Source organism: Psittacula echo, assembly GCF_963264785.1.
Source record: "Psittacula echo genome assembly, chromosome: 3".
In the NCBI taxonomy this organism is placed as follows: Eukaryota; Metazoa; Chordata; class Aves; order Psittaciformes; family Psittacidae; genus Psittacula; species Psittacula echo.
The window spans coordinates 109,244,858-109,270,573 of record NC_137736.1 but is presented as its reverse complement, the minus strand read 5'-3'; the positions used below and the strand labels follow the sequence as shown (position 1 = coordinate 109,270,573).

At 47.5% G+C, this 25,716-nt stretch overlaps 1 protein-coding gene across 2 annotated transcripts in view; it reads left to right on the top strand.

Annotated features, from left to right (window-relative positions):
• Positions 1-10,445: 10,445 nt before the first annotated feature.
• The window catches only part of FGF9 (fibroblast growth factor 9), a gene marked incomplete at its 3' end in the record, with an annotated part of 30,253 nt that continues 14,982 nt past the window's right edge, over positions 10,446-25,716 (top strand). Inside the window, exons 1-3 of one of the 2 annotated variants that reach the window (XM_080612297.1) lie at positions 10,446-10,731; positions 11,472-11,735; positions 18,148-18,251. In XM_080612297.1, coding sequence (XP_080468423.1) covers positions 10,590-10,731; positions 11,472-11,735; positions 18,148-18,251 — 510 coding nt within the window. In that variant the 5' untranslated portion in view covers positions 10,446-10,589. Of the gene's footprint in view, positions 11,232-11,471; positions 11,736-18,147; positions 18,252-25,716 lie in introns of both variants that reach the window. The other variant, XM_080612298.1, reaches the window with a different exon arrangement.

Below are 25,716 nucleotides of genomic sequence, written 5' to 3'. Positions count from 1 at the left end.
TCTGAATACTTTATATAGATGTTTAAAATGACTAGACAAAAAATTATGAAAGCAGCATATGACTCAAATTGTAAATAAAATATGGGAACTACTGGACCAAAATCTGCATCCTGGAAAAACTTAGTGACAGTCAAGTCTCCAGAGAGGACTTAATCCTCACACTTACACATTTGAGAGTCAAGTATTTTGAGCAGCTGGGCTGCAAACAGTCTTTCCAGAAATTCAGTGAATGACTCTCTAAATGTTTAAGCAGTTCTCAGATATTATACTAATTTCCCTGTGCTTGGTGTACCTGGGCTTTTTTGTCATCTATCCTTGATGGTGATTTCCACAGTTTTCCATTGTTATGGAAGCTGCAGCCAAGAATGGCCCACAAATTGCAAATGAAGAACTAACTGTAAGGGTTTGTTTTAGGTTTGGGGGTTTTTTACATGGAGGAAAAAAAGACCCAAATGTGTGCTTATCTTCTGCTCTATCAGTTGTCAGAGCTCCAGCAATGGGGTCATGTTGTGGCAGTTTACTTGAGCTGAGAATCTGCTCCATTTTTTTTTTTTTTGAGGAACTGGGTTTGCAGAGTTTTCACCATTACTTCACTGGAAGACACAACCAGAAAACAGGTACTCTAAAGAAGGAAGCAAGCTTACAAACTCTGTATGTCAGAGCTCTGCTTAGCAACTCTCAGCAGGGCAGCAGAACCAGGTCCCAGATACAGAGCGGGAACGATCAGATAATTACAAGAATACAAGCTATGAATTCCAGAAAGTTCAAACAAATTCCTTCTGCTTGTTCATATCAAGATTTATACAAATAGCATAACGTGAGACTTAGCAAGATAGTTTTCCTTCAGTTTTGCCATGTGTTCTTTCACAAGTCTGTCCCCCATTTAAAAAAGCAGGATCCCTAATACTAGAGGTCTGTCTGATGTCTCAGCATGTGCATGCGTAGTTCTGTTGGCTGCAGTGCTACTGCAGTAAGGGCAAGGTAGTCAGAGCCAATTTGTCTGTATCTGCAGAAGTGAGTTTTCAGTGCTTGATTGTGTTATAAAGCCAGTCCCTGAGAATCCCTGACAGTAAATGTAATTCTCCTTCTCAAATCTAGAGCAGTGTTTAAAGCGGAGGAACAGGAACCTCCTGAACAATTTCTTCCCCCGTTGCTTGTCAGTGATTTCACTGCAGTGCCTAGAAAAAGCAAAGCAGTTCAGACAGCATCTATTTCTGGTGTAAAATGCTAGTTGTGGATTCCCAGTGCTGATGTGTTTTTCAGACCCTCTGGTGAATTTCTAAGATCTCTTGGAATAACAGCTGCTGAGGGGGGCAGGGGTACTGGACTCCCCACTGTGGATTTCAGGTTTGCAGATTTTGATGAAATCTCTAAACAACAGGTTGGGAAAGCTGTTTTTTATCAAGAGCAGCTATGAAGGCAGAGAAGCAAACTCTTGTCAGTAAAGAGCTTTTCATCTCCTTGTCGTATTTTTCTGAGAAATGAAGGGTAGGAGAGTAGTGGAGACTCTTTTCTGTTCAGCTTCTCCGTAGAGAGGTATGCCAATAAAGATACAGCCTGATACTCAGAAGTGCATTGGTGGCGCTCACAAAAGCAGTGCCTTGAGAGCCAGAGAGTGGGAGGGAGAATCATGCTGAGGGCTGGGTAGTAGCTCAGAACTGCTGTTGTTGTTTTTTTCTTCAAAGATCTGGAGGAGAAAAACTCCTTATCTGAAACACTTTAGTAGTTCCTAGGTCATAGGCATTTTCAGTTCTTCACCAGCATATGGGTTAATATATAAAATGCTTTTCATGCCTCAGGACAGCATATGAACAGATTACACTGATGTCAATTTGTACAGTGCAGAACCTTCTCTCCACCTTCACCTTGCCAAAGTAGTAATTCACTAAGAGTTGACAATGTTAGGACTCCAGTCTGACCACTGAGGAAAGAGCACTGAATACCTTGAGATGGTGAATACCATAAACATAAATTCTAACCAACATCATTTAATGGCATGTGATGTCTGAGCATCAACACTCCTCCATGTTAATGTCTTAACTATCATTCGATTTTGTACTAAGGTCAAACATTTTAGTTACACACAGCATTAGCACAGTTAGCCAAGGAATCAGGACTTGAGATAAGCTTGTGATGCAGTCTCCATGGTTAAAACTGTGTTCACCAGAGCTATATAATGATCGACACCTGGACACCTCTCTGGTATGCTACAAGATCCATTATATGAACACTCCACTGCTTGCTGTATCTGTGGTGATGGTCACATCGCAGGTATGAATGAATTTAGCGTTGATTGGTTTTACAACACATTTGACATACTGTACACAAAACTTAGGTTCCTTGACCAGTTCCTGGAGAGCTGACCTGACAGCAAATAAAAGCATGCCCCTGGGATTCTTCTGTCTGAAATCATTTTGATAACCTGCCTCATGTGAGCTGCACATAGCACACTGCATAAGCCCACTCATTAAGTCCATTTTCTATCATCCTTTATTTCAGGTTGATACTGCCCAAGTTTCCGGTAATGTTTGTAATGTGTATAATAATTATTGTCTCCTCAAGGAAAAATAAGACTTTTGCACCTGCTGGGTGCCCGATGAGAGGCTACATAGATCGAGACTTCAGTGTAGAGAGAAGTCTTGAGAGCAAAGAGTAAGGTTTACAAAATCATTAATGGAGTGTATCAAGTGAATGAGTAACAGTTGCTCACCTGTTATTCAACAACAGAAGGATAGGATGTTTCCAATGAAACTAATAGGAGATTGGTGTGAAACTGATAAAAGAAAGTTCATTTTTATACAGAGAGTAATGAACTCCCACAATTTGTTGTCATAGGAGACTGTAGAGACAGGATCAAAGCAGGGTCAAGCAAATTCAGGGACACCAGGTCTATAAGCAGATAATAAAGACATGCAGGGCAGTACCTTCTAATATCCCTCATCCAGTGGTTGTGGTTGCTGGAGGGGAATGAGGGGATCAGACTGCACAAGGTGGCCAGAAGCAGATGTGTTCCCTAGATGGTGTTTCCCACTGCCGCTGTCATAAAGGTAGTGACATAGCTGTGTCCCAGTCTGCTATAACCATGTTTGTATGTCCTTACATTAACTGGAGAATCAAACAGGTCAGACACTGTCTCTCAAACTGAAAATATGGCGTGCATTTTCCATGATCTTCCACTCTGTCCAAATGTAAAGCATTCATTCTCACACTTTTGCCTAGTTCCTTTAGAAACTTATTCACAAATAGCTTAAACATAAAATAGCAGTCCTCTATGGGGAATGGCTCAGTAATATTACACTCCCTCAGGTCCCCACAGCTACTGACTTCTCCAGAGCAGCCCCTTTCCTCTCCATACAAGAGGGAAGGGTCTCAGGTCTTGCTGTAAAAGCAGGAAGTTCAGAAGGAAGAAGCTGAGATTCCAGTCAGAGATGCTTTTGATTTGGTCAATCAAAAGGAAGACAGTAGTACATACCTAGGGTAATTATTTTAAGAAAATGGTTATATTCTTTTCTGTCCCTCACATCACTGGATCAGAGTGCAGTTACATACTGTTATTGGTGGCATAGCAGCAGAATGATTAAGGAAATCAAAAGGCAAAACTATGCAAAATATGTTAGTTATCAACAAAGTAATTGGGTAGCGTTTAAACGAATGAAACGGACATAGGCATGCAAAATATTACAAAGGATTATAATAACTGTAGCAGAGTGGAGGCTTCCAAGTGAATGCATTCCAAATGACCTGATTACATTCACTACTGGCAAAGAGGACTTTCTCATCACTACCCTACTTCAGGGAACCCCAACAGAGTTGTCTTGAGGGCAAGGTCACCCCAAAGGTGTCAGCGTTTCCCAAAGAATGGGAAATTATAAATGAGAGTGAGAGGAGGAAAGCTTTAGAGAGGAAGAAAACAAATTCTGAATTCTGTTAGATGGATAACAACCCGTATGTCATAACAAGGATGACAAGCCCACTGTGGTTCAGTGGTTACACCACCAATCAGAGCAAAAATCCAATATATAGTACTGAAAATAATGTTTAAAATGGGGAGAGAACAGAAGTATAAAATTGAAATACAAAATGGGGAAAAGTGATAGATTGAAGCTGAAGACTACAGTAGAAAGACACTACAGGTTTATAACGAAATACAAATTTCCTAAAATGTACTTGTAAAGAAAGAATTTCTAGTGATGGTATAAGATCTTTCATTAGATGGAGGTAATACATGTAAAATAATGTAGAAAAAGACCAAGTTTTTACTGATTTGGATCTGAGAAGATGATGGAGATAGTGATACTGAAATATTTTCTAATTCATTAGTAAAAAAGGAGAATTTTTAGTAAACACAGACTAGACAATTTGAGAACTTCCTATGGTGTGCTAGAATACCCCACACAAGCATGGATATCCTCTCTTCCCGAAGCACAGCCTCCAGCTCCACTTCTGTCCCCACTCGGCCGTGGGCTCACTGCAGAGCTGCCTCCAAGTTCGTGCGTGGCCAGGCAATGCTTGAAACACCCTTGTCCTCACCACTATCGGGCATCCCAGTGTCTGCCTAGCAGCTGGGGGTGCATAGCCCATCTGTTGCTTGGCCAGCTCTGCACAGCAGGGACATTGTCAGCCACCATGACCAGTTGAGGGGATCACACCCATCAAAGATCAGTGGTGCCTCCGACTGCTCCATCATGGTCTTGCTTATCAGCTCTTCGTGCTGCTTGCTGGGGCCGTGGCGCAGTGTCCCTCTCCCTGCTGCTGACGGACTGGTGGTGGCGGCATCTTGGACGGCCGCGCTGCGTGGTGCACTCTTCTTGCTGTGCTCCCCGCCAGAATGCCCACCACACGCAGAGCACGCCCGTCGCTGGACTCGGCCCCTGCCTCCTGCCCCTGTTAGCCCGCTCGCCGCAGTGGGGTGGCTGGGCCGTCCCCTGCTCGGGGACTGCTCTCCGCATGCAGCGGCGGGGCCGCCCCGCTGGCTTTGCCCGCTAGAGGGCAAGAGAGCCCCGCACAAGCGCGGCGGGGCGGCTGCACCTGCCCCGCAGTCCTCGGCCCCACTCCTGCCCCGGAGTTCCGGCGAGGACCCGCCCTGGGGTGGCAGCTATAGGCGGCCTGAGCGGACCCGGGGAGCCGCAGTCCCCGCGGAGGTGCCTTCTGGAGGCTGCCGCAGCCAGGGGCCGCGAGGCCTTCACCCGGGGTCTGGTGACCAGCATTTCCAGCGGGAAATGACCTGTATGGCTATGGTGCCCTAGACGAAGAGGTAATCGCTTCCATCGGGAAAGCTAGTGAGGCCTTTGACCATTCCAGAAAGCAGGCATGAAGCCATCATGGAGCTGGCATGGTCAACCTCTCCATCAGAGCAAAGGCACACCGGAACGCTGCATGTGCCGCAGTGCATGCAGAGTGGTAAGCGAGGCATGCACTCAGCTCCTGCTGAGCTGGGCAAGCACCAGGAGGCATCTTCTCCTTGCCTCCAAGGCAGTGACACCAGCTGTTTGCTGGCATGGGTATGTAGCATCCAGCAGATGTTCTGAGTATGCCTTGGTTGGTATATGAATGTCACCTCCTCTTTCAAGTGGTGAACTATCTACAAAGGAAGTCTATCAGGCAAAGGAAGAACCTCAGGGACACCCTGCAGCTTGCTGGCAAACCCTGCTGAGCCTGCAGTCACAAATGAGCACCAGTAGTATGGGAGCATGAAGAAAGAAACCTCTTTGATGAGACACTGTGCTTGGGCAAGAAAGGTGCACAAGGCAAGGGGTGAGCAGCGGCAGAGTTGTTCTCACAGTGAGCAGCTCTGTGAGCTGTGATACACAAATCATTTGCCACGCAGAGGCCTCTGTGGTCACCTACACACATGACAACTCTGATCTTTTCCCCTTTCTCCTTCCAAATGGTACTTTGGCTCTTGAGCAGGAGGGACTTGCAACATCATGGACCATCTATTCATTACTAAAATGCAGATACAAGCCAGCTACAGATACAGGCATTGGAGAAATTTTAAACATTTGGCAGCTTTCACACTTACATCACCCTGTCTACCTCCAAGTGTCACCACCAAGGACCTGCATTTCAAAAGACTGTATCAACATCTGTGTCGATGCACTTCACTATCTGATCAATAATGGCATTATTACTTCTGCACTTAAGATATCTTAACACATGTAATCTGATAACTCCCTCCCTAGGATGGTCAGAAAGATCTGCCAACACTTATTTAATGTAGATTCACCAGTTTCTGTATGCGACAAAATATCCAAATGCCCTAAGAAATCCAGGTCAGATATCCTGCTGTGGCTGTGTATCATGTGGTGACACTGATGATGGCATTTTCTTGGAGGTTTCCATCTAAACTGCATGTTTTACACTCCTCTGGCCTGAACATTTGGTGATGGGGGAAACAGGCCCTTTTTATGTTGTCTTCTGGGATTCTTACAGGTGATTTTTTTTGGTCATAAATACTGCTAATTTTTTGACAGTTGTTGAAGCGAGAAAGAAAATACATTTCTCTAGCTCAAGTTTTCTGAACTTGTAGGCACTTCTTACATTAATCCAGTTAGTCTGAATCATGTGGCTACAGGTTTTCACAAATATTTTATTTATTTCCAGGCAATATCATGTTTCATAGTCATGACTTTCAGTACCTTTTCATTGCTGAGATGACATGAATTTTCCTTGGAGGATTAATTTGTGCAACTATATTAATAGTTTTGTGCTCTCACCAGCCATTCTGGGGAAATGCTGAATCACATGTATAGTGCAGCAGGTGGGATCCATCCAGTCCTATCTAGACCTCTGTCATGTAAAAGTCTATATCTAATATAGGCTCCCTTCATACACGAGGGAGAATTAAGCATCTTCAGAGCATGAGTCATGTCATCCTAAAGTAGGCACCCAGAATAGGTCGGATGATTTGTGCCCTAAAATTGCTCCTATTTTTCTGTGTTAAAGAACAAGTAGTTTAGATCTTGATGTCTCCATTACAGCAGCCTTAAGTGAGGTGAGATGAATTAATACTGTTATCGTACCCAGGTTTAAATCATGCTTCAAAGTACCCAAAAAAATCTTATTTTTAAAGAAAACTGTAAATATCATCACTTTCTATATTATTGTCAATTTATTAAAAAGCAGCTTTTAAAAGTTTGCTGAGTCAGCATCTCAGTAAAAGTGACAAATGCCATGTGTGTCAGAGGAAAGTCACAGCACCTGTCTTTTCAGTAACGTAAGTCTTCTAGTTCTGCATCTGCGAGGCTGGGAAATAAATGAGTTAGGCATTTTGGTGAAATTACACAGCATGGAGGAATGAAAAAAAACCCAAAGAGAAACCAACAACCAATAAAACCCCCAAACAATCATTTCTTGTAGCGGGCTGATTTATTTTTTTTAATGACATTCAAAAATCAATATGTGAAAAGTTCCTGTAAAGCTGAACTGGTCGGCACAGTACAGATGAATCAGTGTTTATAAAAAAGAAATTAAAAAAAAAAGTCATAATCTATAAACCTTGCCAGAGGTGTCCCTGTAGTGCGGTACATGTGAGGAGCATGTGTGCCAGGAGCTCCCCAAGAAATGCAGGCTCCTCCTGACCAGCTCTGCTTGCACGAGTTAAAATCCTGCATAAAGCTGATGAGTAAGCTCTTGGTGACTCACTGTGGCAGATGCAGCCTTTGATTCCAGGAGGGTATAAGGGAAGTGGGTGTGAATCTTGAGTGGAACAGAGCGAGGAGTAGGGATGTTCCTGCCTTAGTGTCTTGGGGATAAAAGTGTAGGTTTTTAATGTAGCCCCAGCTATCAGTAATGCCAGACTTGTGCAAGGGGTAAGTTTGACATTACACATCACACATAGATTTTATGTGAAGCAGGGTTGGAACACCACCTACTCACAGATGGGTATAATTTTGGGGATGTCCTGCATAATTCATGTGTGGCTTTGATACTTATGAGTAATTCAGACATCAAAGCCGCAACTTGGATAACACTTTTATAACACTAAAGTTCCTATAGCAAATAATCTGTGGGCTTTAAGTACCTTAAAAAAAAAAAAAAAAAAAAAGGCAACTATACCAATACTTTCTTCTTTACCTTCAGGTATTTTTCATAAAGGTATGTTGCTGGGAAGTACAAGATGGAAAATACTGAAGCCTGCACTAGAAGGAAAAATAAAATTCCATATAATACTTTTCACTGGGACTAGAAATGTAAATTTTAAAGCACTGAAAAGGAACTGGGAGCCTCTTTCCCAGTTGTTTCTGGACCCGGAGCATACCAGATAGCAGGCCTTTCGGTCGCTTTATTATATTCCTTCTATTTTGCCAGTGGCACAAACCTTCACTTTTCAGCAGTCCAAGTGCCTAACAAGCAATTTTATGTTCTTTTCCAAGTTAGCCAAATTTACGCATGAAAAAAACCCTTCCCATTAATAACCATAAAGCTCCTTTATTGTTCTCCTTCAAATCTCCTTAAAACTTCCTTCTGACACCAAACACTTGTCATTGGCCAGGCCTGTTGCTTTTTATTCTCAAGGCTGCTTTTCCCTTATCCTTCCCCCATGGGTCTGTGGTATACACCTGTTGTCTTTCATCATGGGTTAAGATCATAAGCTCTTTGGGCATAGACCATCTCTCTTATTACATGTGTCTACAGTATCCGACACAATAGGACTGTGAGCCCTGAACGGGGCCTCTGGGTACCGCCAGGATCCAGCTGATAAAGAATAATGATTTTTGACATGGTGAGTTCTGCAGTTTTTCCCAAGTCATTCTGCAGATGTTCACGCTGATACAACCAGTGTGTGTGTAAGAGCAGTGTCCTTAAACCCAGTATACAGGGTAAATGCTATGGAACCATTTACCAGAGAACACTGACTTTCCTCCTTTTTGTTGGAGGCTCGTCTGCTCTTACACATCAAAATGGATGGACTGACATGCAGCAACTGTTTCTTTCTGTGGGTTTGTACAGAACTACCACGATGAGACCCTGCTCTGAAGCTTCTCCATCCCATCCTTCAAAGAGCAGTAAAGACTGATGGAGTCAAATGAAAGGGAGGTGGTTCATGTGCCACTGACATGGACTATGTCAGTTCTTGAAAGGTCTGTGGGGGTTCAGGACACAGCCTTTCCCTTCTGCAGTTTCCCCACTAGACATGGAAACTAGAAGTCTCTTTCCTCCCTCCCAAGTGTAAAGTCACCGTGGCAAGTGGAGGGGATGGAGAAAAGCTGCACCAGTCAGACGTGAGCTGCCTTTTTTTGTTGTGGGGAAGGCGAGGAGAGCTGCCCCCTGTGCCACCTGCCCACTGAGCAGGAGGATATGCAGAGTCAATTATTTTTAATTAACCCCCTTGCAAAATTTTCCTCCCGAGCTCTGTCTCCACCAGTGACCTTCCTGGGCCCCACCGCCTCAGTGATGCACATCATCATTCACACCATACAATCTCTCCCTCCAGCCCCCAAGATATTACGTTTCTTCTCCTTTTCTCCCTGCCTCACTAGCTCTCCCCACTCCCCCTCCCCCCCCCAAAAAAAAAAAAAAAGAAGAAAGCCTATCTTTGGGTTTTGCACTTAACTCAAGGGGCTGCCAGCGCCGTCCTCTCCTTCACACAACCCTCTGCATCGTGCCGGGTCCTTGAGCAACCTTCTGCAAAGGCAGGAAACCCTTCTGTCCCTTTGCTAATTAATGCAGCTATATCAAAGCAGCAAAACCCCATAACACGAATCCTTAGCATCTTAAGAAAAATCCTCTCTCCCCTCCTCCCCCCGCCGGGTCTCTCTTGGCAGTAACTTCTTTTTTTAGGGGGGGTGGAGGGACAACACGTACTTGGCACAGGCACCCCCGCCCCCCCCCCTCCGCGCCACCTCCCGCCCGCCTCTCCCCTCCATTGCGCTCTTACAGCCCCGGGCCGAGCCGGGGGCCGCGGTTCGCCCCCGGAGCGCCCCGGGCGGCGGCGGAGGCGGCGGGGCCTCAGCGCGACCCGCTCCAGCGGCGGCACCCCCCGGCACTGCGCCCCGGGCCGCCCAGGGGCAGAGCGGCAGGGCTGCGGAGGGCCGGCGTAGAGAAGGGGAAAACCGCGGCGTGGCCGATAACCCCCTTCTGCCCCAGCTCCCAAACTTCCCGCGCCCCCCCAGTTTGCCTGCCCGGAGCCGAGTTTCAACCCTGTCTGGGACAGCGGCAGCCGGTTACCTGAGCCGCGGGCCGGGGCCGCGTTGCGGGGCGGCCGCGCCTCCGCCTCCCCTGCGGCGGGGCAGGGCAGGGCAGAGCCGAGCGGCGGGGCCGGGCTCCGCTGGTTGGGCTCTGCCCGCCGCGCTCCCCCCGCCAATGTCAAGGGCGACTCGGGCTATGCGGGCATCTCCCGAAGAGCCCGCTTCCCGCAGCGGGCGGGCTCGGTATATTTAGCATCGCGCCGCTTTTTTCCTCCCCCAAAGTTTCGCCCACTTATTTATTTATTTGCTTGCGTGCGCCGCGCTGCCGCAGAGCAGCAAGAGCCGCTCCACGCCGTGCCTGGCGCTGGAAGCGGCTCTGTATTGCAGCAGGTAGGGCTGAGCGCTAGGACCTCGGAGAATCCTTCCAGCAGCAATCAGGACTACCTTAAACCCAGCCCAATGCCTCTTCCTGCGCCAGTCTGCGTGCTGGATGGAGATCCACATTCAAGAGCTGCAGCTCAGTGCTGGAGTACAACATTTCACAGGGAGCCCTGCAGAAGCAACACCTGTTCCGAGCCAGCCAAGAAAGACACAAGCACTTGTATGTTGCTGCTTTGCTTGTGGATCGTCAATAATCCTAAACCAGTGGACATCTGCTGAGCCTCCTGAGAATTCTGGATAATAGATTTGGACGTCAAAAGTTTTTTTTTTTCCTTTTTCTTTTTTTTTTTTTTTTTCTTTTTTTTTTTTTTTTTTTTTGGATTTATCTCAGCCAACAACGTGAGATTCCCCCCTCCCCCTTTGCAGGATTCATGCTGATGTATGCAGTCTGTTATAGAGTAAAAACAGCGCATGCCTTCCTGGAGTCAGAATCCATAAATCCTGACGTAGCCTGTGCATCTTAAAAAAAAAAAAAAATCCCTATAACGCCTAGGTATTTAAGTTGCTATGGTCATTCTTATCTTAAACCAAATGGAGAAACTACGGATTTTTTTCTTTATTACAGTTGGATGGGCTGAAGACCGTGTTGCTTGCTAAGAGCTGGGGATATATGCATTTATATAGATATACACATCTATATGTTTATAAATATGTCAGTGTGTGAGTATAAAGAGGTGGTTTCTTAGACTAACTGGTTTGACCTTGAACCTGTACCAGTCAAAACAGAATATTACTTTTATTTATGCGTTTAATGGATTGAAGAAAGAACATTTTCTCTGTAACTGCGCTAGGGAGGGGAGAGGAGTGGAATATACCTAATCTTATATCTCCTGGGTTTGGCACCATCATTATTGTTTATTCTTATTCTCTAAAAGCAGAATCTTCTGATGGCTCCCTTAGGTGAAGTTGGGAACTATTTCGGTGTGCAGGATGCAGTACCCTTTGGGAATGTGCCCGTTTTGCCGGTGGATAGCCCGGTTTTGTTAAGTGACCACCTGGGTCAGTCTGAGGCAGGTGGGCTGCCCAGGGGCCCTGCGGTTACGGACTTGGACCATTTAAAGGGGATCCTCAGGCGGAGGCAGCTATACTGCAGGACTGGATTTCATTTAGAAATCTTCCCCAATGGTACTATCCAGGGAACCAGGCAAGACCACAGCAGATTTGGTAGGTATTATCCTTAACCCTTTAGTGGCCATGTGATGAAATACCGGGGCAGAACTGCGGGCGGGGGGACGGCGGGGGTTGCGGGGACGTGTGGGGGGTGCTGCTGGCTGAGCCGCGGAGGGGGGCACGGATGTGTCCAGGGTTGCGGGTGGACAACAGCTGCGGGGCGGGAGCCCCCGCCGGTGTCTCCAGGCTGGGGTAGCGATGCCGTGTAGCCCCAAGTTCTGCTTCAGAGCAGGCTCGTATCGGGAGGCGCTGGCGGCGGCGGTGGCATTTTTGCTCGGGACGTTTCTGCCGGATGATTTGATTTCGCGAGTTTAAAGGGGTTTTAATCATTAACCACTACAATTTAAAATTCACCGAGTTTCCTGAAGGGAGTGGCTGTCGTCCTGTACGCAAATTAACAAGGGCTTTTCTTTCGTTTTCTCTGCCGATTACCTGCCCTAGTAACTGCTCGAAATGCAAACCCAGCCTAGTTCGCTTCTCGGCGCGGCTTCACTGGCAGCGCCCGCCGATCTGTACCCCGCGGCCGGTGCCCGGCGCCCCGGGAAGGGGGGAGCGCAGGTGGGGTCCATATTCACCCGAAACCCGCCGGGTAGCCTGCGCTAAACCCGGCCTTTCCCGAGCTGGGTGGCGTATCCAGCTGGCAGGGAATTTGCAAGAGCGTTCCCTGGATCTTATTTCCAGGGGACGCTATTTGTGACTCAGCAGCCAGGGCTGGAGGGCTCGTGGCTCCGGCCGCTCTTCAGAGCCTGTGCCCGCTCACCCGGGAACCCCACACCCGAGGCAAGCGGGCCTGGAGCTTCTGCTACCAGGTAGCCTCTTTAAGGCCCTGCAGACCGAATTCACGAAAGTAACTAAACCAGCCTGAATAAGCTGATTCTTTGGGTTATTGTTGAGGGGTTTTTTTAAGGAGGGGTGGAGAAAACATGCCAGGTTAGCTCGCCACGCTCTCAGCTGTTGGAAAGAGTTAACTTGTGAGAGAACGAACCTGACAGCACTTAGATTCGGTCGTAAAAACAAAGTCCTGTGGTGATTTTTTTTTTCTCTCTTTGTATTTTAATGCCAGATGTTGAACGATATCTAAGCTATATTTTATTGCTTTGTGAATCTGTTTAGATAACACCGGTATGGTAGGAGATGATCTCCAAAGGGCGCAGAATGGAAAGGGCGGGGGGGGAGGCAGAGGGCTGAGGCTCACATGGGCGCAGGTTTCTCCTCCATCCCCCGCCGGCCAATGCTCCTGGACAGCCTCACACTGCTCCCAGGCTCTGCCTCCTTCCCACGCCGCCCGCCCGGCGTCTCCTGAGGAGTTTGGGGGGGTCGCGGCTGTCCCGGGGGGGGAGCAACATCCACGCGTGCTGGCGAGAAAAAGTGCGGAAAGTGTTTGAGGCAGCAGCGCAGGGAGGGGAGTGGGGGAGTTTTCGCATCCAGGCATTTTCCGTGACACACACAGGCAAACGCTGTAGCATAGCCGCAGGTTTGCTGCTGCGGGTGCGGGCACACAGAGCGGGAGCCGTGCGGGGCCGGCGGCAGGTGTAGGGCGGCCACGGCGCTGTGCGCACCGGCAGCAGGGGCTGGGGGGGCCGGTAGCCCCGGGGGAGGGCCGCCAGCTGCTCCCTTCACAAGGCGGCAGCGACCACGTTATTCGCGGCGTCTATTTTTATAAATGGCTTTCCAGCCGCAGTTGTAGGAAGCTGACAATTCCGAGGAGCAGCTTTTCCAGCCCTTGCAGCGCCTTGGCTTTAAATAGATGTATTTTGGTTTTTTTTCCTTCCCGGTTTGTTCGCCCTCTCCTCCCCAAGACGCACCTCTGTGATAACTCCTCTCCCACAGAGCGCGCCGGTGATGCCCCTGATCGGTGCGGGATCGAGCAGACCGGACAGGGCAAAGCCATGGCATGCGCTGGGGCTCCCGGCTTGTTTGGGGGCGGGGAGGGGATCACGGTGCTTTTATATGGGTGCTGTGACATTGCTGTTGTGTTTGCCGGGAGGTCACCGAATAGCTGATGCTGTTTGGGTTTTGGTGATCGGAAGGTCTTCCGATGATCCTGGGAAGGTCGACATCTCAACTCGGGAGCTACCTGGGGGAGCCCGCGCTGACTTGGTCTCCTCTCAGCGTGTGCGGGAAACCTGCATGGGGTGGGGGGGGGAGGAAGGGAGAGGGAGATCCGGGGGAGCGAGTCAGCAGAAGTTTTCCTCCAGGAATAAGGAGGACAAAGAGAAAATCCCGGGGGCTGCGAGTAAACTCCTCCCTGGGCTCTGCCCTGTGGGAATCCCCCTCCCCTCCCCGCACACACACACATACACACGCTCACACACACCTCTGGAGAGACATCAGATAAGAGTAATTCTTTTGTGATGCTATGTTGGATGTGTGCCTATTGCATACAATAAGCCGAGCTGTATTGTGTGTCTATACTCGCCCGGTTCTGGGAGCCCTGGCATTTCGCAATTCCTGCAGCAAGATGTCCATCTCTCAAAGAAAAGCTCCCCGGGAGAGCCCTGCTCGGTCCCCACCGTAATGCGATCGCAGGTGATCAAAGCCTTATCTCGCCCGGGTCACAAGAGAAAGATTTTTGAGGCAGTCTCCTTTAGTCTAGGGCATTTGCTAGACAGTGGAGTCATTGTAAATTCAGGAACTCTGTAACAGTGGAGAGGCGTGTCTCTGTGCGTCAGCACAAGTACTGCATGCACAGCATTAAAAAAATAGGAGCATGCAGGAAAAGGAAGAAAAAAAATCTTGTCAGCAGGTGACCTCCGCTCCCCGGGACCTGCTGCTACAAGGAACCGCTGCGTTCATCATCCGCGGCAGCCGCGCAGCCGCCCGCCCTCCCGCCGCTCCAGCACGCCCTGCCCGCTCCGGCCCCCGGGCTGGCAAGGGGGTCCACCGCCGGACAGGACACGAGGTTCAGCTCCTGCCGGAGGGCCTTTCTGCTGCTGGATGCGCGGAGCCAGGGCTGCACCCTCCACACCTCCTGCATTGCCCAGCCCGTTCTGTCTCCGGGGAGAGCCGGCAGACCAGGGCGAGGGGGGGAGGTGATGAATGCAGAGGGTTCTGGCCCCCGGGAGTGGGAATCGGGGGACCAGGTTTTGGAGGGAGGGCAGAGCCCCCAGCAGCTCCCACAATCTCTTCTGCTATTGAGAGTTGCGGAGGGGAGGGGATGCGAGCGGCTGGGGGGGCGAGGGCGCTGGAAGTGCCTCCTGGGGAGCCGTGGCTGTCTGCACTCCCGCCTCCTAATTGGCATCCTGCGGAGGAGCGGGCGGAGTGGTGGCAGCTGCGAGCGGCGGGACGTGTCCCCGCGGCGCGCTCTGAGCGGCCGAGCGCCGCAGCCGCGGGCGGGGGGCGCCGGGGAAGCCCCGGCCCAGGGCTGGCCTCCCGCAGCTTCCCAGCCGCGAGGGGCTGTGCGTCCCTCGCCTCTCTGCTCTCCCCCGGGTGGATGGCTGCCTGCCGAACGCACGGCAGCACAGCCCCAGAGACCCGATCCGCCTGCGGGCCCTCGCCACTGTCTTTCTGTCCGCTTCCCCTGGAAGTCGTACAAAGAAGTGGCTGGCAGAGATGCTCTTTTACTGTATTCGTTGTCTTGGATGGTGTGTTAGGGTGCTCAGCGGAAGCTAAACTCCTTCAATCTAGCAATACAAAGAGAGACTATATATAGCAAAAGACAAAAATGTGCAAAGGACGGAACAGCAACAACAAAAAGATGCATAGCTGCAGAGATGTCCATTGCTTAAAGCCAAGGCAAATGCTTCTGTAGGTCTGTTCTTCACCAGAGCTAGAGTAGATGGAAATTAAAATTTCACATTGTGTAAGCGACCCATCTCCTCTCTCCTGTGAGCCTGGCAGGAGAGCAGGGCTGCCTTCGCAGCCGTGCTGGTGTCCTGCTGCCATTCAGCATTGTCAAAGCTGTGTCATGTGGAGGAAGGTGCGTGAAGGGCTGATGCGGGCACGTAAAGAATAACTTTCTCAAAAGGTTTCTTCCTAACCCCTTTGTGGAGGAGTAGATCTTTGCCTTGAAGTGGTTTCATTAAAGAAACGAGTGTCTGACAGCGTCTGACAAGAAGATATTCTGCATCCTATGTACTGAGACAGTGATTTCCTCTCTACTTTTTTCTCTTCCACATTGGTTATAAATAGGGGCCTAGCTTCTAAAGTTGCAGCTGTCCTGATTTTTGTTTGGTCCATTCTCATTTTGAATAGGAATACCTATTTTAATATCTGGTTCAGGTCCTAAGTGCCATCTGTACACTGCAGAAACCATGCAGTGAAAATATTCACTGGAGTGTTGGGCCACATCATGCAGTCCTTAAACTGGCAAGATTTGTGTAAGACTGCATGCTTGGCCTCAGATAATCTCTTGAAGGACTTAACAGCATGGCACACACAACTTGCTGTGAATAGGCTTTTGAATATTTCAAATGAAGAAGTCTCTATTCTGATCTCAAAGATCATACAATCAGAATGGTTTGGGTTGGAAGGGACTTTAAAGATCATCTAGTTCCAACCCCCCTGCCCTGGGCAGGGACATGCTCTTTGCCAAGTACCATAAATCAATTTTCTGCACTTACAAGAAGATGTGACAATGTTTTTTTTGTTCTTTTGACATGCTAAGCAGCATGCACCCAAATATTTGAAATGAGGACAGCAATTAAAGACTACATTTATACTGAGGTGAAAGATGCCAGACTTCCTAACTTAGCTATAGTATGGTATAATACACACTTAACATAAGATTTAACCTCATCTAAAATTGCTTGGTAATATGTACCAAGTAATATGATAGTTTGGTAAAAGCTTTACAGAAAAAGCCTTAGTAAGAAATCTGGAAGTATTGCATGTCCAGATATAATGGGAATGTTTAAATAGTGTCAATGGCTAGATTGTATCTGAGATACTACATATACCAGATTAACAGCATGCTACCACTTTTTATTACTTAAAAAAAATTTCCTTAATTACTAAATATTTCCTCCCAGTATTTTTTATTTGTGCATATGTAGAGAATAATTTAAGATGCCCAGGCCTAAAACCAGGGTTATCAAAACAGTAAGAATATGGTGTTTGTAGTACTGAATAATATATTAGTTAATGATCAATAGTCCCTTACAGGGAATACATTTCATCTTTACATTAGCTTGGCTGTAATTTTTCCCTATTGGCTTCAACTTGTGCTGTGTTGGATTTATGTGATTCATGCCTGTTATTGATTACTGCACAACTATTTTGAGGGAGATGCCAAATTAATTGTTCAAAAAAACCATAAAAGTGCTTTTTTAGTGGCCACGTGAGGCTCAACAAATACTACATGGCTGTTTTATTATTTAATCTAAATGTAGTTTCCATTAGGCTTTCAAAATAGTTACATGGTGTGCTTAGACATGCAAATTCACAAACACATATTGAAAAAGCTACTCTAGGCTTTATTTTGTGGCTCAGAAAGTAGCGTAACGCAGGGGTGTGCTTCTGAACATTGCTGGCTAAATCCTGTGGAATCATTACAGTCCTACACAAGCATTCCCACATAGGAAGCAGTTTCCATTTTTTCCACAAGACTTGTAGGCTTATGCAAGTCTTGGCTGGTAGCAACCTCATTGAAGAGAGAAGGATGCCAAAAAAACCCCAAACCTTCTTTTTAATACAGATATTTGCTGTACCATGCACATTGATGCTGAACCTAGGAGCTTTGTAGAAGCAGGGCTTCTCTGCGAGATGTTCTTATCTCTAGTGCACAAATGTCCATGTGAGCTTGTTGTTATGAGCATGGGAAGAATTAATCATTTATACACTATTACTTAGGTTTAGAATATATTAATTTTCAAATTTGAGATGAGTTAAAAATAACACACCAGAGAGAACAGTTACTATCTAGACAGAAATATGTGAGACTATACTAAGGATTTTCAGTTCTCAAGCCTCTGGAAGATTATACTATGAGTAAATCTTTCCTCATATTCCTGATTCCTGATGCCTGGAAGTAGATCTTTTGATTCTGTGTGTAATGTTTTTTATCTGACAATTCTGATTCAAATGTATTTTTTCAGAATTTATTTTGCAAGACAAATTTCACAGGTTCTTTAATACTGTTTTTTCTTTACATCTCTGACTTGTTGTGCAAACCAGAATATGACTGACATTTAGATCTGTGTTTAGAAATGGTGAGAAGGACTGAGAGTAATTTTTTAATTTGGTATATTCATGCTGTCTGCAATGCATTATTCTAGCAGAGACTCAAAGAACTTCACCGGTCAACTGTTGTACTTGAAGGTACATCCATTTGTTCCTCATCTTCCTCCAAACAACTCTGAAAATGGGAAAACACCTGCAAAAATAGCTGCTTGTTGCTCAGGGATCAGAAAGAAAGTCTTTCAGTGGAAACAATATGTACATTGTTTGTTTTTCCTGCTTTTTATAGGTATACTGGAATTTATCAGTATAGCAGTGGGCTTGGTCAGCATCCGAGGAGTCGACAGTGGACTCTACCTTGGAATGAATGAGAAAGGGGAACTGTATGGCTCGGTAAGTTCCTGATAGCCTTGGGCAGTTGTGATCCTTATATTCTATGGGAAAAATACTTGCCAGCTCCTACAAGCTCCCATTGCATTAGATGTTTTATGAGCACTGTTTCTGTTCTACATATCTTGCAGTCTAATTCAAAGCAAGACCCTGTGGGTGTTATAACAAACATGGGAGAACGAAAAGGGGATAACATCAGGAATGAGTAATAATGCGGATGAGCAAAAATTTAAATACAAGCAATGGAGACTCGTGGTCAGAGCTGGTCACTGAAGACTAAAGGAAGTACTGTAAGATTTGTAAACATGCCCTTTCAGTAAAGACCTAAAGTGAGACCTTTTGTGTGTAGGCAGAGAGCTTTCTAGGAACTGACAAAAGTAGAGGTGGAGATGAAGCGCAGCATATGTGGATGAGAAAATGAGAAATAGGAGTGGATTAAAGTTGTAAAAAGGTATAGGAATGAAGGCAAAAGTTGATGATCTTGTCCTGAAAGTTTACCTGGTGGTCTCTGAGGGATGATGGCAGCAGGAGAGAGTAATGGCTGTGAGGGAGGAATAAAACTCCCACTTTTAGACATGGGAGTTAGGCTGGCGAACCAGCCTACCTGCAGCTGATGTCTGACTGTTCTTAGCAACATGGCCTGTCTTGTGGCAGAAGAGGGGGGGTGTGTGTGTGTGTGTGACCCTTACCTGGCAATAGTTGAGACATAGAATCACAGAATCATAGAATAGTTAGGGTTGGAAAGGACCTTAAGATCATCTAGTTCCAACCCCCCTGCCATGGGCAGGGACACCCCACACTAAACCATGCCACCCAAGGCCTCATCCAACCTGGCCTTGAACACCGCCAAGGATGGAGCATTCACAACCTCCCTGGGCAACCCATTCCAGTGCCTCACCACCCTCTCAGTAAAGAATTTCTTCCTTATATCCAATCTAAACTTCCCCTGTTTAAGTTTGAACCCGTTACCCCTTGTCCTGTCACTACAGTCCCTGATGAATAGTCCCTCCCCAGCATCCTTGTAGGCCCCCTTCAGATACTGGAAGGCTGCTCTGAGATCTCCACGCAGCCTTCTCTTCTCCAGGCTGAACAGCCCCAACTTTCTCAGCCTGTCTCCATACGGGAGGTGCTCCAGTCCCCTGATCATCCTCGTGGCCCTCCTCTGGACTTGTTCCAACAGTTCCATGTCCTTTTTATGTTGAGGACACCAGAACTGCACACAATACTCCAAGTGAGGTCTCACGAGAGCAGAGTAGAGGGGCAGGATCACCTCCTTCGACCTGCTGGTCACGCTCCTCTTGATGCAGCCCAGGATACGGTTGGCTTTCTGGGCTGTGAGCGCACACTGAAGCCGGCTCATGTTCAGTTTTTTCATCGACCAACACCCCCAAGTCCTTCTCTGCAGGGCTGCTCTGAATCTCTTCTCTGCCCAACCTGTAGCTGTGCCTGGGATTGCTCCAACCCAGGTGTAGGACCTTGCACTTGGCATGGTTAAACTTCATCAGGTTGGCATCAGCCCACCTCACAAGTGTGTCGAGGTCCCTCTGGATGGCATCCCTTCCCTCCGGCGTATCAACCGAACCACACAGCTTGGTGTCATCAGCAAACTTGCTGAGGGCGCACTCAATCCCACTGTCCATGTCACTGACAAAGATGTTGAACAAGACCGGTCCCAACACCGATCCCTGAGGGACACCACTCGTTACTGGTGTCCAGCCGGACATCGAGCCATTGACCACAACTCTTTGCGTGCGGCCATCCAGCCAGTTCTTTATCCACCGAGTGGTCCACCCATCAAATTAATGTCTCTCCAATTTAGAGACAAGGATGTCATGTGGGACAGTGTTGAAGGCTTTGCACAAGTCCAGGTAGATGACCTCAACTGCTCTGCCCATGTCCATCAGTTTCGTAGCCCCGTCATAGAAGGCCACCAAATTGGTCAGGCAGGATTTCCCCTTAGTGAAGCCATGCTGGCTGTCACCAAGCACCTCGTTGTTTTTCATGTGCCTTAGCATGCCTTCCAGGAGAACCTGCTCCAAGAGTTTGCCAGGCACAGAGGTGAGACTGACTGGTCTGTAATGCCCAGGGTCATCCATTTTCCCCTTCTTGAAAATGGGGGTTATATTTCCCTTTTTCCAGTCGTTGGGAACTTCACCTGACTGCCATGGTTTTTCAAATATAATGGCCAGTGGCTTAGCAACTTCATTCGCCAGCTCCTTCAGGACCCGCGGATGGATTTCATCAGGTCCCATGGACTTATGCATGTTCAGGTTTTTAAGATGGTCTCGAACCAGATCCTCTCCTACAGTGGGCCTAGGGTCTTCATTCTCACAGTCCCTGCGTCCACATTCCAAGACTTGGGTGGTGCGGTCAGAGACTTTGCCAGTGAAGACCGAGGCAAAGAAGTCATTAAGAACCTCAGCCTTCTCCAAATCCTGGGTAGCCAGTTCTCCCGATATCTTCTGGAGGGGGCCTACGCTGTCCCTAGTCTGTCTTTTATTTGCTACATACCTATAGAATCCCTTCCTATTATCCTTAACATCCCTAGCCATGTTCAATTCTAACTGGGCCTTAGCCTTCCTCACCTGGTCCCTAGCTTCCCCGACAACATCCCTGTATTCTTCCCAGGCCGCCTGTCCCTGCTTCCACCTTCCATAAGCCTCTTTTTTCCTTTGAATTTTCCTGAGCAGCTCCTTATCCATCCAAGGAGGTCTCCTGGCCCTCTTGCTGCACTTCCTTCCAGTTGGGATGCAACACTGCTGAGCTTGGAGCAGGAGATCCTTGAATAACAACCAAGAGTCTTGGGCCCCCCTGCCCTCTAGGGCTATATCCCATGGAACCTTACTCAGCAGGTTCCTGAAGAGGCCAAAGTCTGCTCTCTTGAAGTCCAGAGCAGTGAGCTTGCTGCACACTCTTCTCACTGTCCCAAGGATCTCAAATTCAACCGTCTCGTGCTCACTGCAACCAAGGCTGCCCTGGAGCGTCACATTTCCAACCAGCCCTTCCCTGTTGGTGAGCACAAGGTCAAGCACGGCACCTCTCCTTATCGGCTCCTCTATTATTTGCAGAAGGAAGTTGTCTTCCACACAATCGAGGAACCTCCTGGATTGCTTGTGCCAGGCCGTACCTTCACTCCAACAGATGTCAGGGTGGTTGAAGTCTCCCATGAGAACAAGGGCCTGTGAGCGTGAGGCTGTTCCTATCTGCCTATAGAGCACTTCATCCACAGATTCCTCTTGATGAGGCGGTCTGTAACAGATCCCCACAGTAATGTCCCCCATCGCTGTTCTCCCTTTAACCCTGACCCACAAACTCTCTGTTGACTGCTCACCCATCCCTAGACACAGTTCCATACTCTCCAGCCTATCCCTAACATAAATAGCAACTCCCCCTCCCCGCCTGCCAGGCCTGTCTTTTTTATAGAGCCTGTAACCTTCCATTCCAACACTCCAGTCGTAGGAGCCATCCCACCATGTTTCTGTGATGCCTACTATATCATACTCCCGCAGTCGTGCACACATCTCTAATTCCTCTTGTTTGTTTCCCATGCTACGGGTGTTTGTATAGAGGCATCTGAGCCGAGCTCCAAATGAAGCCGGCTCATTGGCTGGAGCAGCTGGAATATCTCTGCATCGCTACGAGCATTTATTGTAGGTGCTGGCAACTGACTGGGTGTGTTGGGATGGAATGATGCCCCCCTCCCCCAACACATCTAGTTTAAAGCTTCCTTGACCAGCCTGGCAAGCCTCCTACCAAAACCATTCTTCCTCTTCTTCTTTGTCAGATCAGCTCTACCAGCCCCCAGTAGACCTGGCCTACTAACTTGGGTCCCGTATTCAAAACACCCAAACCCCTGACTATGGCACCATCCTTTTAACCATTTATTTACTTGGCCAATCCTCCTAGCTTTTGTAAGGTCTCCCCCTGTATCCTGGAGAATTGACGAAAAGACAATCTGAGCTCCAGAGCCCCTAACCACCTCTCCCAGGGCTCTGTAGTCCTTCTTTATGCTCTCCAGGCTACTGCTATCAACATCACTAGCAGCCACATAGATCACCAGAAGTGGGTAATAGCCCATGGGTCTCACTAAAGCAGGCATCTCTGTATTACATCAGTGTAATACATCTGATGTATTACACTGGGGTTCACACCCTGAGTATCATCATCAGGTCATCATGAGCAGGGAGAATCTGAAATCTGCTGAAATCAAGCAGGCAACTCCTGAGATAGTAATAGGCAGGCTGCCTCTTCTACTAGCAATGTGTCAACCGCCAAAGTTGACAAGGACTTGAGAAGGAGTTGTGTTTGAGGAAGAGGATGGCAGGTTTGAAAAGTAAGCAAGTGCCTAGAGTGAAAGGAGGCTGTGTATCCACTGGGGTTCAGTAGAAACATGGAGGAAAAGGTGGCAATAGTCAACTGATTGTGCAAATTTTGCGAAGAGGCTTTAGGCGTAGCCTAAGCCTGTGTGGCTGAAGGTACCTGTATCAGAGGGGAGGAATTGTAACTGGGAAAAGGGTGGGGAGAAAACTGAGTGGGGCAGCAGTGAGGGTGGGAGGAAACGAGATGAATGGACAGGTGAAAACAGTGAGAGTAAGAGGGAAGTTCAGCTTCCATATACATGATCCATGGTGGAATATGAGGAAGCAAGATCAGGAAGGACAGCAGAAGTGTCTTTATAGGCGTGTCCAGGTTCACTGATCCCTTCCTAGTAACATTTTGTGTGAGAAAGGGAAGGTAGAGAGAAGAAGGCGACTGTCTTCTGAGTGAAGAGCCAGCTAGGGGAGTAAGCCAGGAGGTACAGATCATGACAGTGTATGTGGGAGGCAGAAGAAGAGGTGGTAGAATGAAGGTCAAGGGTGGGATGGAGAATGTGTGGACAGGGGAGAAGGGGAGATGCAGAGATCATAGAATGGAATCATAGAATAGTTAGGGTTGCAAAGGACCTTAAGATCATCTAGTTCCAACCCCCCTGCCATGGACAGGGACACCCCACACTAAACCATGCCACCCAAGGCCTCATCCAACCTGGCCTTGAACACCGCCAAGGATGGAGCATTCACAACCTCCCTGGGCAACCCATTCCAGTGCCTCACCACCCTCTCGGTAAAGAATTTCTTCCTTATATCCAATCTAAACTTCCCCTGTTTAAGTTTGAACCCATTACCCCTTGTCCTGTCACTACAGTCCCTGATGAATAGTCCCTCCCCAGCATCCTTGTAGGCCCCTTTCAGATACTGGAAGGCTGCTCTGAGGTCTCCACGCAGCCTTCTCTTCTCCAGGCTGAACAAACAAAACTTTCTCAGCCTGGAGAAGGGAGCATCTTCATATGGGAGGTGCTCCAGTCCCCTGATCATCCTCGTGGCCCTCCTCTGGACTTGTTCCAACAGTTCCATGTCCTTTTTATGTTGAGGACACCAGAACTGCACACAATACTCCAAGTGAGGTCTCACGAGAGCAGAGTAGAGGGGCAGGATCACCTCCTTCGACCTGCTGGTCACGCTCCTCTTGATGCAGCCCAGGATATGGTTGGCTTTCTGGGCTGTGAGCGCACACTGAAGCCGGCTCATGTTCAGTTTTTCATCGACCAACACCCCCGAGTCCTTCTCCGCAGGGCTGCTCTGAATCTCTTCTCTGCCCAACCTGTAGCCGTGCCTGGGATTGCCCTGACCCAGGTGTAGGACCTTGCACTTGGCATGGTTAAACTTCATAAGGTTGGCATCAGCCCACCTCACAAGCGTGTCAAGGTCCCTCTGGATGGCATTCCCCTTCTTGAAAATGGGGGTTATATTTCCCTTTTTCCAGTTGTCGGGAACTTCACCTGACTGCCATGGTTTTTCAAATATGATGGCCAGTGGCTTAGCAACTTCATTCGCCAGCTCCTTCAGGACCCGCGGATGGATTTCATCAGGTTGCATGGACTTGTGCATGTTCAGGTTTTTAAGATGGTCTCGAACCAGATCCTCTCCTACAGTGGGCCTAGGGTCTTCATTCTCACAGTCCCTGCATCCTCCTTCCAAGACTTGGGTGGTGCGGTCAGAGACTTTGCCAGTGAAGACCGAGGCAAAGAAGTCATTAAGATGATGAGAACCAGTGAGTGGGAAAGGCCAATGAAAAGCTTTTACTGAATGGCAATATGGAGAAGGAAATAGTTGGAAAGATGGAGAGGAAGAGAGAAAGCAACTGAATCAAATGACAAATATGAACAAGTTGCCTGTGAAGAGTGAGTAAGTTGTTGTAAGTCACAAGTCCTTGTGCAGCTGATGAATGGGATAAAGAACTGGTGAAGTCACAAGTACTTTTATAGCTCAGGCAGCAAGAAGGCAGAACAGCAATAGTAATATGAATCAGTAATGTTGATAAGCATCAATAAGAGTAATAATTTAAACTGGTAAACATAGTAAATCAGTTTACTCTGCACTTCAGATATTCAGAAAAAGAAAATGTGGGTATTGATAGAACTCAAATGCATAGATTTGGAAAAGCAAATGTTACATCACTTTTCTGTGCAGTTTATATTTTGTGTTTGCAATATGGTTGACTGCCAGAGTGGATTATTCAAAACATTCTTTGCTGAGGAAATATGCACAAGAAATTATTTGTGAATTACTAAGCTTACTGTATTAACAAAATAGTTGTTCCATGAACAGCGGTTCCAAGGGAGCCTGCTTTCCTAGGGTTTTGTGTCTCACAGTCCAAGACATGGGTCTCCCTGACTTTCAGTCCCTGCAGTAATACAAATTTCTCAGGCTTTTGTGTTTCTTGCATGAGAAAGAGACAGTGTTAGCTGTCCCTGCACACTAAATTCTGTTTGCAGGGACTGCATAGCTCACCACTCCCAAGTGGGACGTGCAAATATCTCTTCTTTACTCTGCCTCTGATTAGCTGCAAAACTGATAGGAACTTAATTTTCTTAAAGACCTTTGCCTCCTGATTGAAACTGGTTGAAAAGCTAGGGAAGAACAGACAGGCAGGCAGATGGATGTATAATATAATTGGATAACCTTTTTTCCCTATGAAATGACACTAAAAATATAGAGACTTTCATAATGGAGAACTGGCAATCTACAGGGCCAGAATGCAAAGTTCAGGTTAAAATCTGATGGATGATATGGATTATTGTCAGCCTCCAGAGATGAGACATACTAAAGAGTGATGGTAATTGAATTACATTACTTCAAATGAAATATAACCTCTAATGGCTACTCAGTGTGATGATGCTTTAAAGCCCTGTCAACACTAGCAATCCTAGTGCCTATATTTCAGCAACTGTCAGCTCTCATAGAAACACTGAGATAAGCAGGCCTCAGAGCAGGTTTTCGTGAGAATTGGCTGGACATTTTTAAGTGACAGTGTTTTGTGTTTGGTTTTGGTCAAGAAAACACAGTTAATTGAAAATTAAGTCCTGTGATGGGAATACATGTTGTGGTTTGAACCAGAAGCAAGCACAATCCAACACAGAATTACTTTT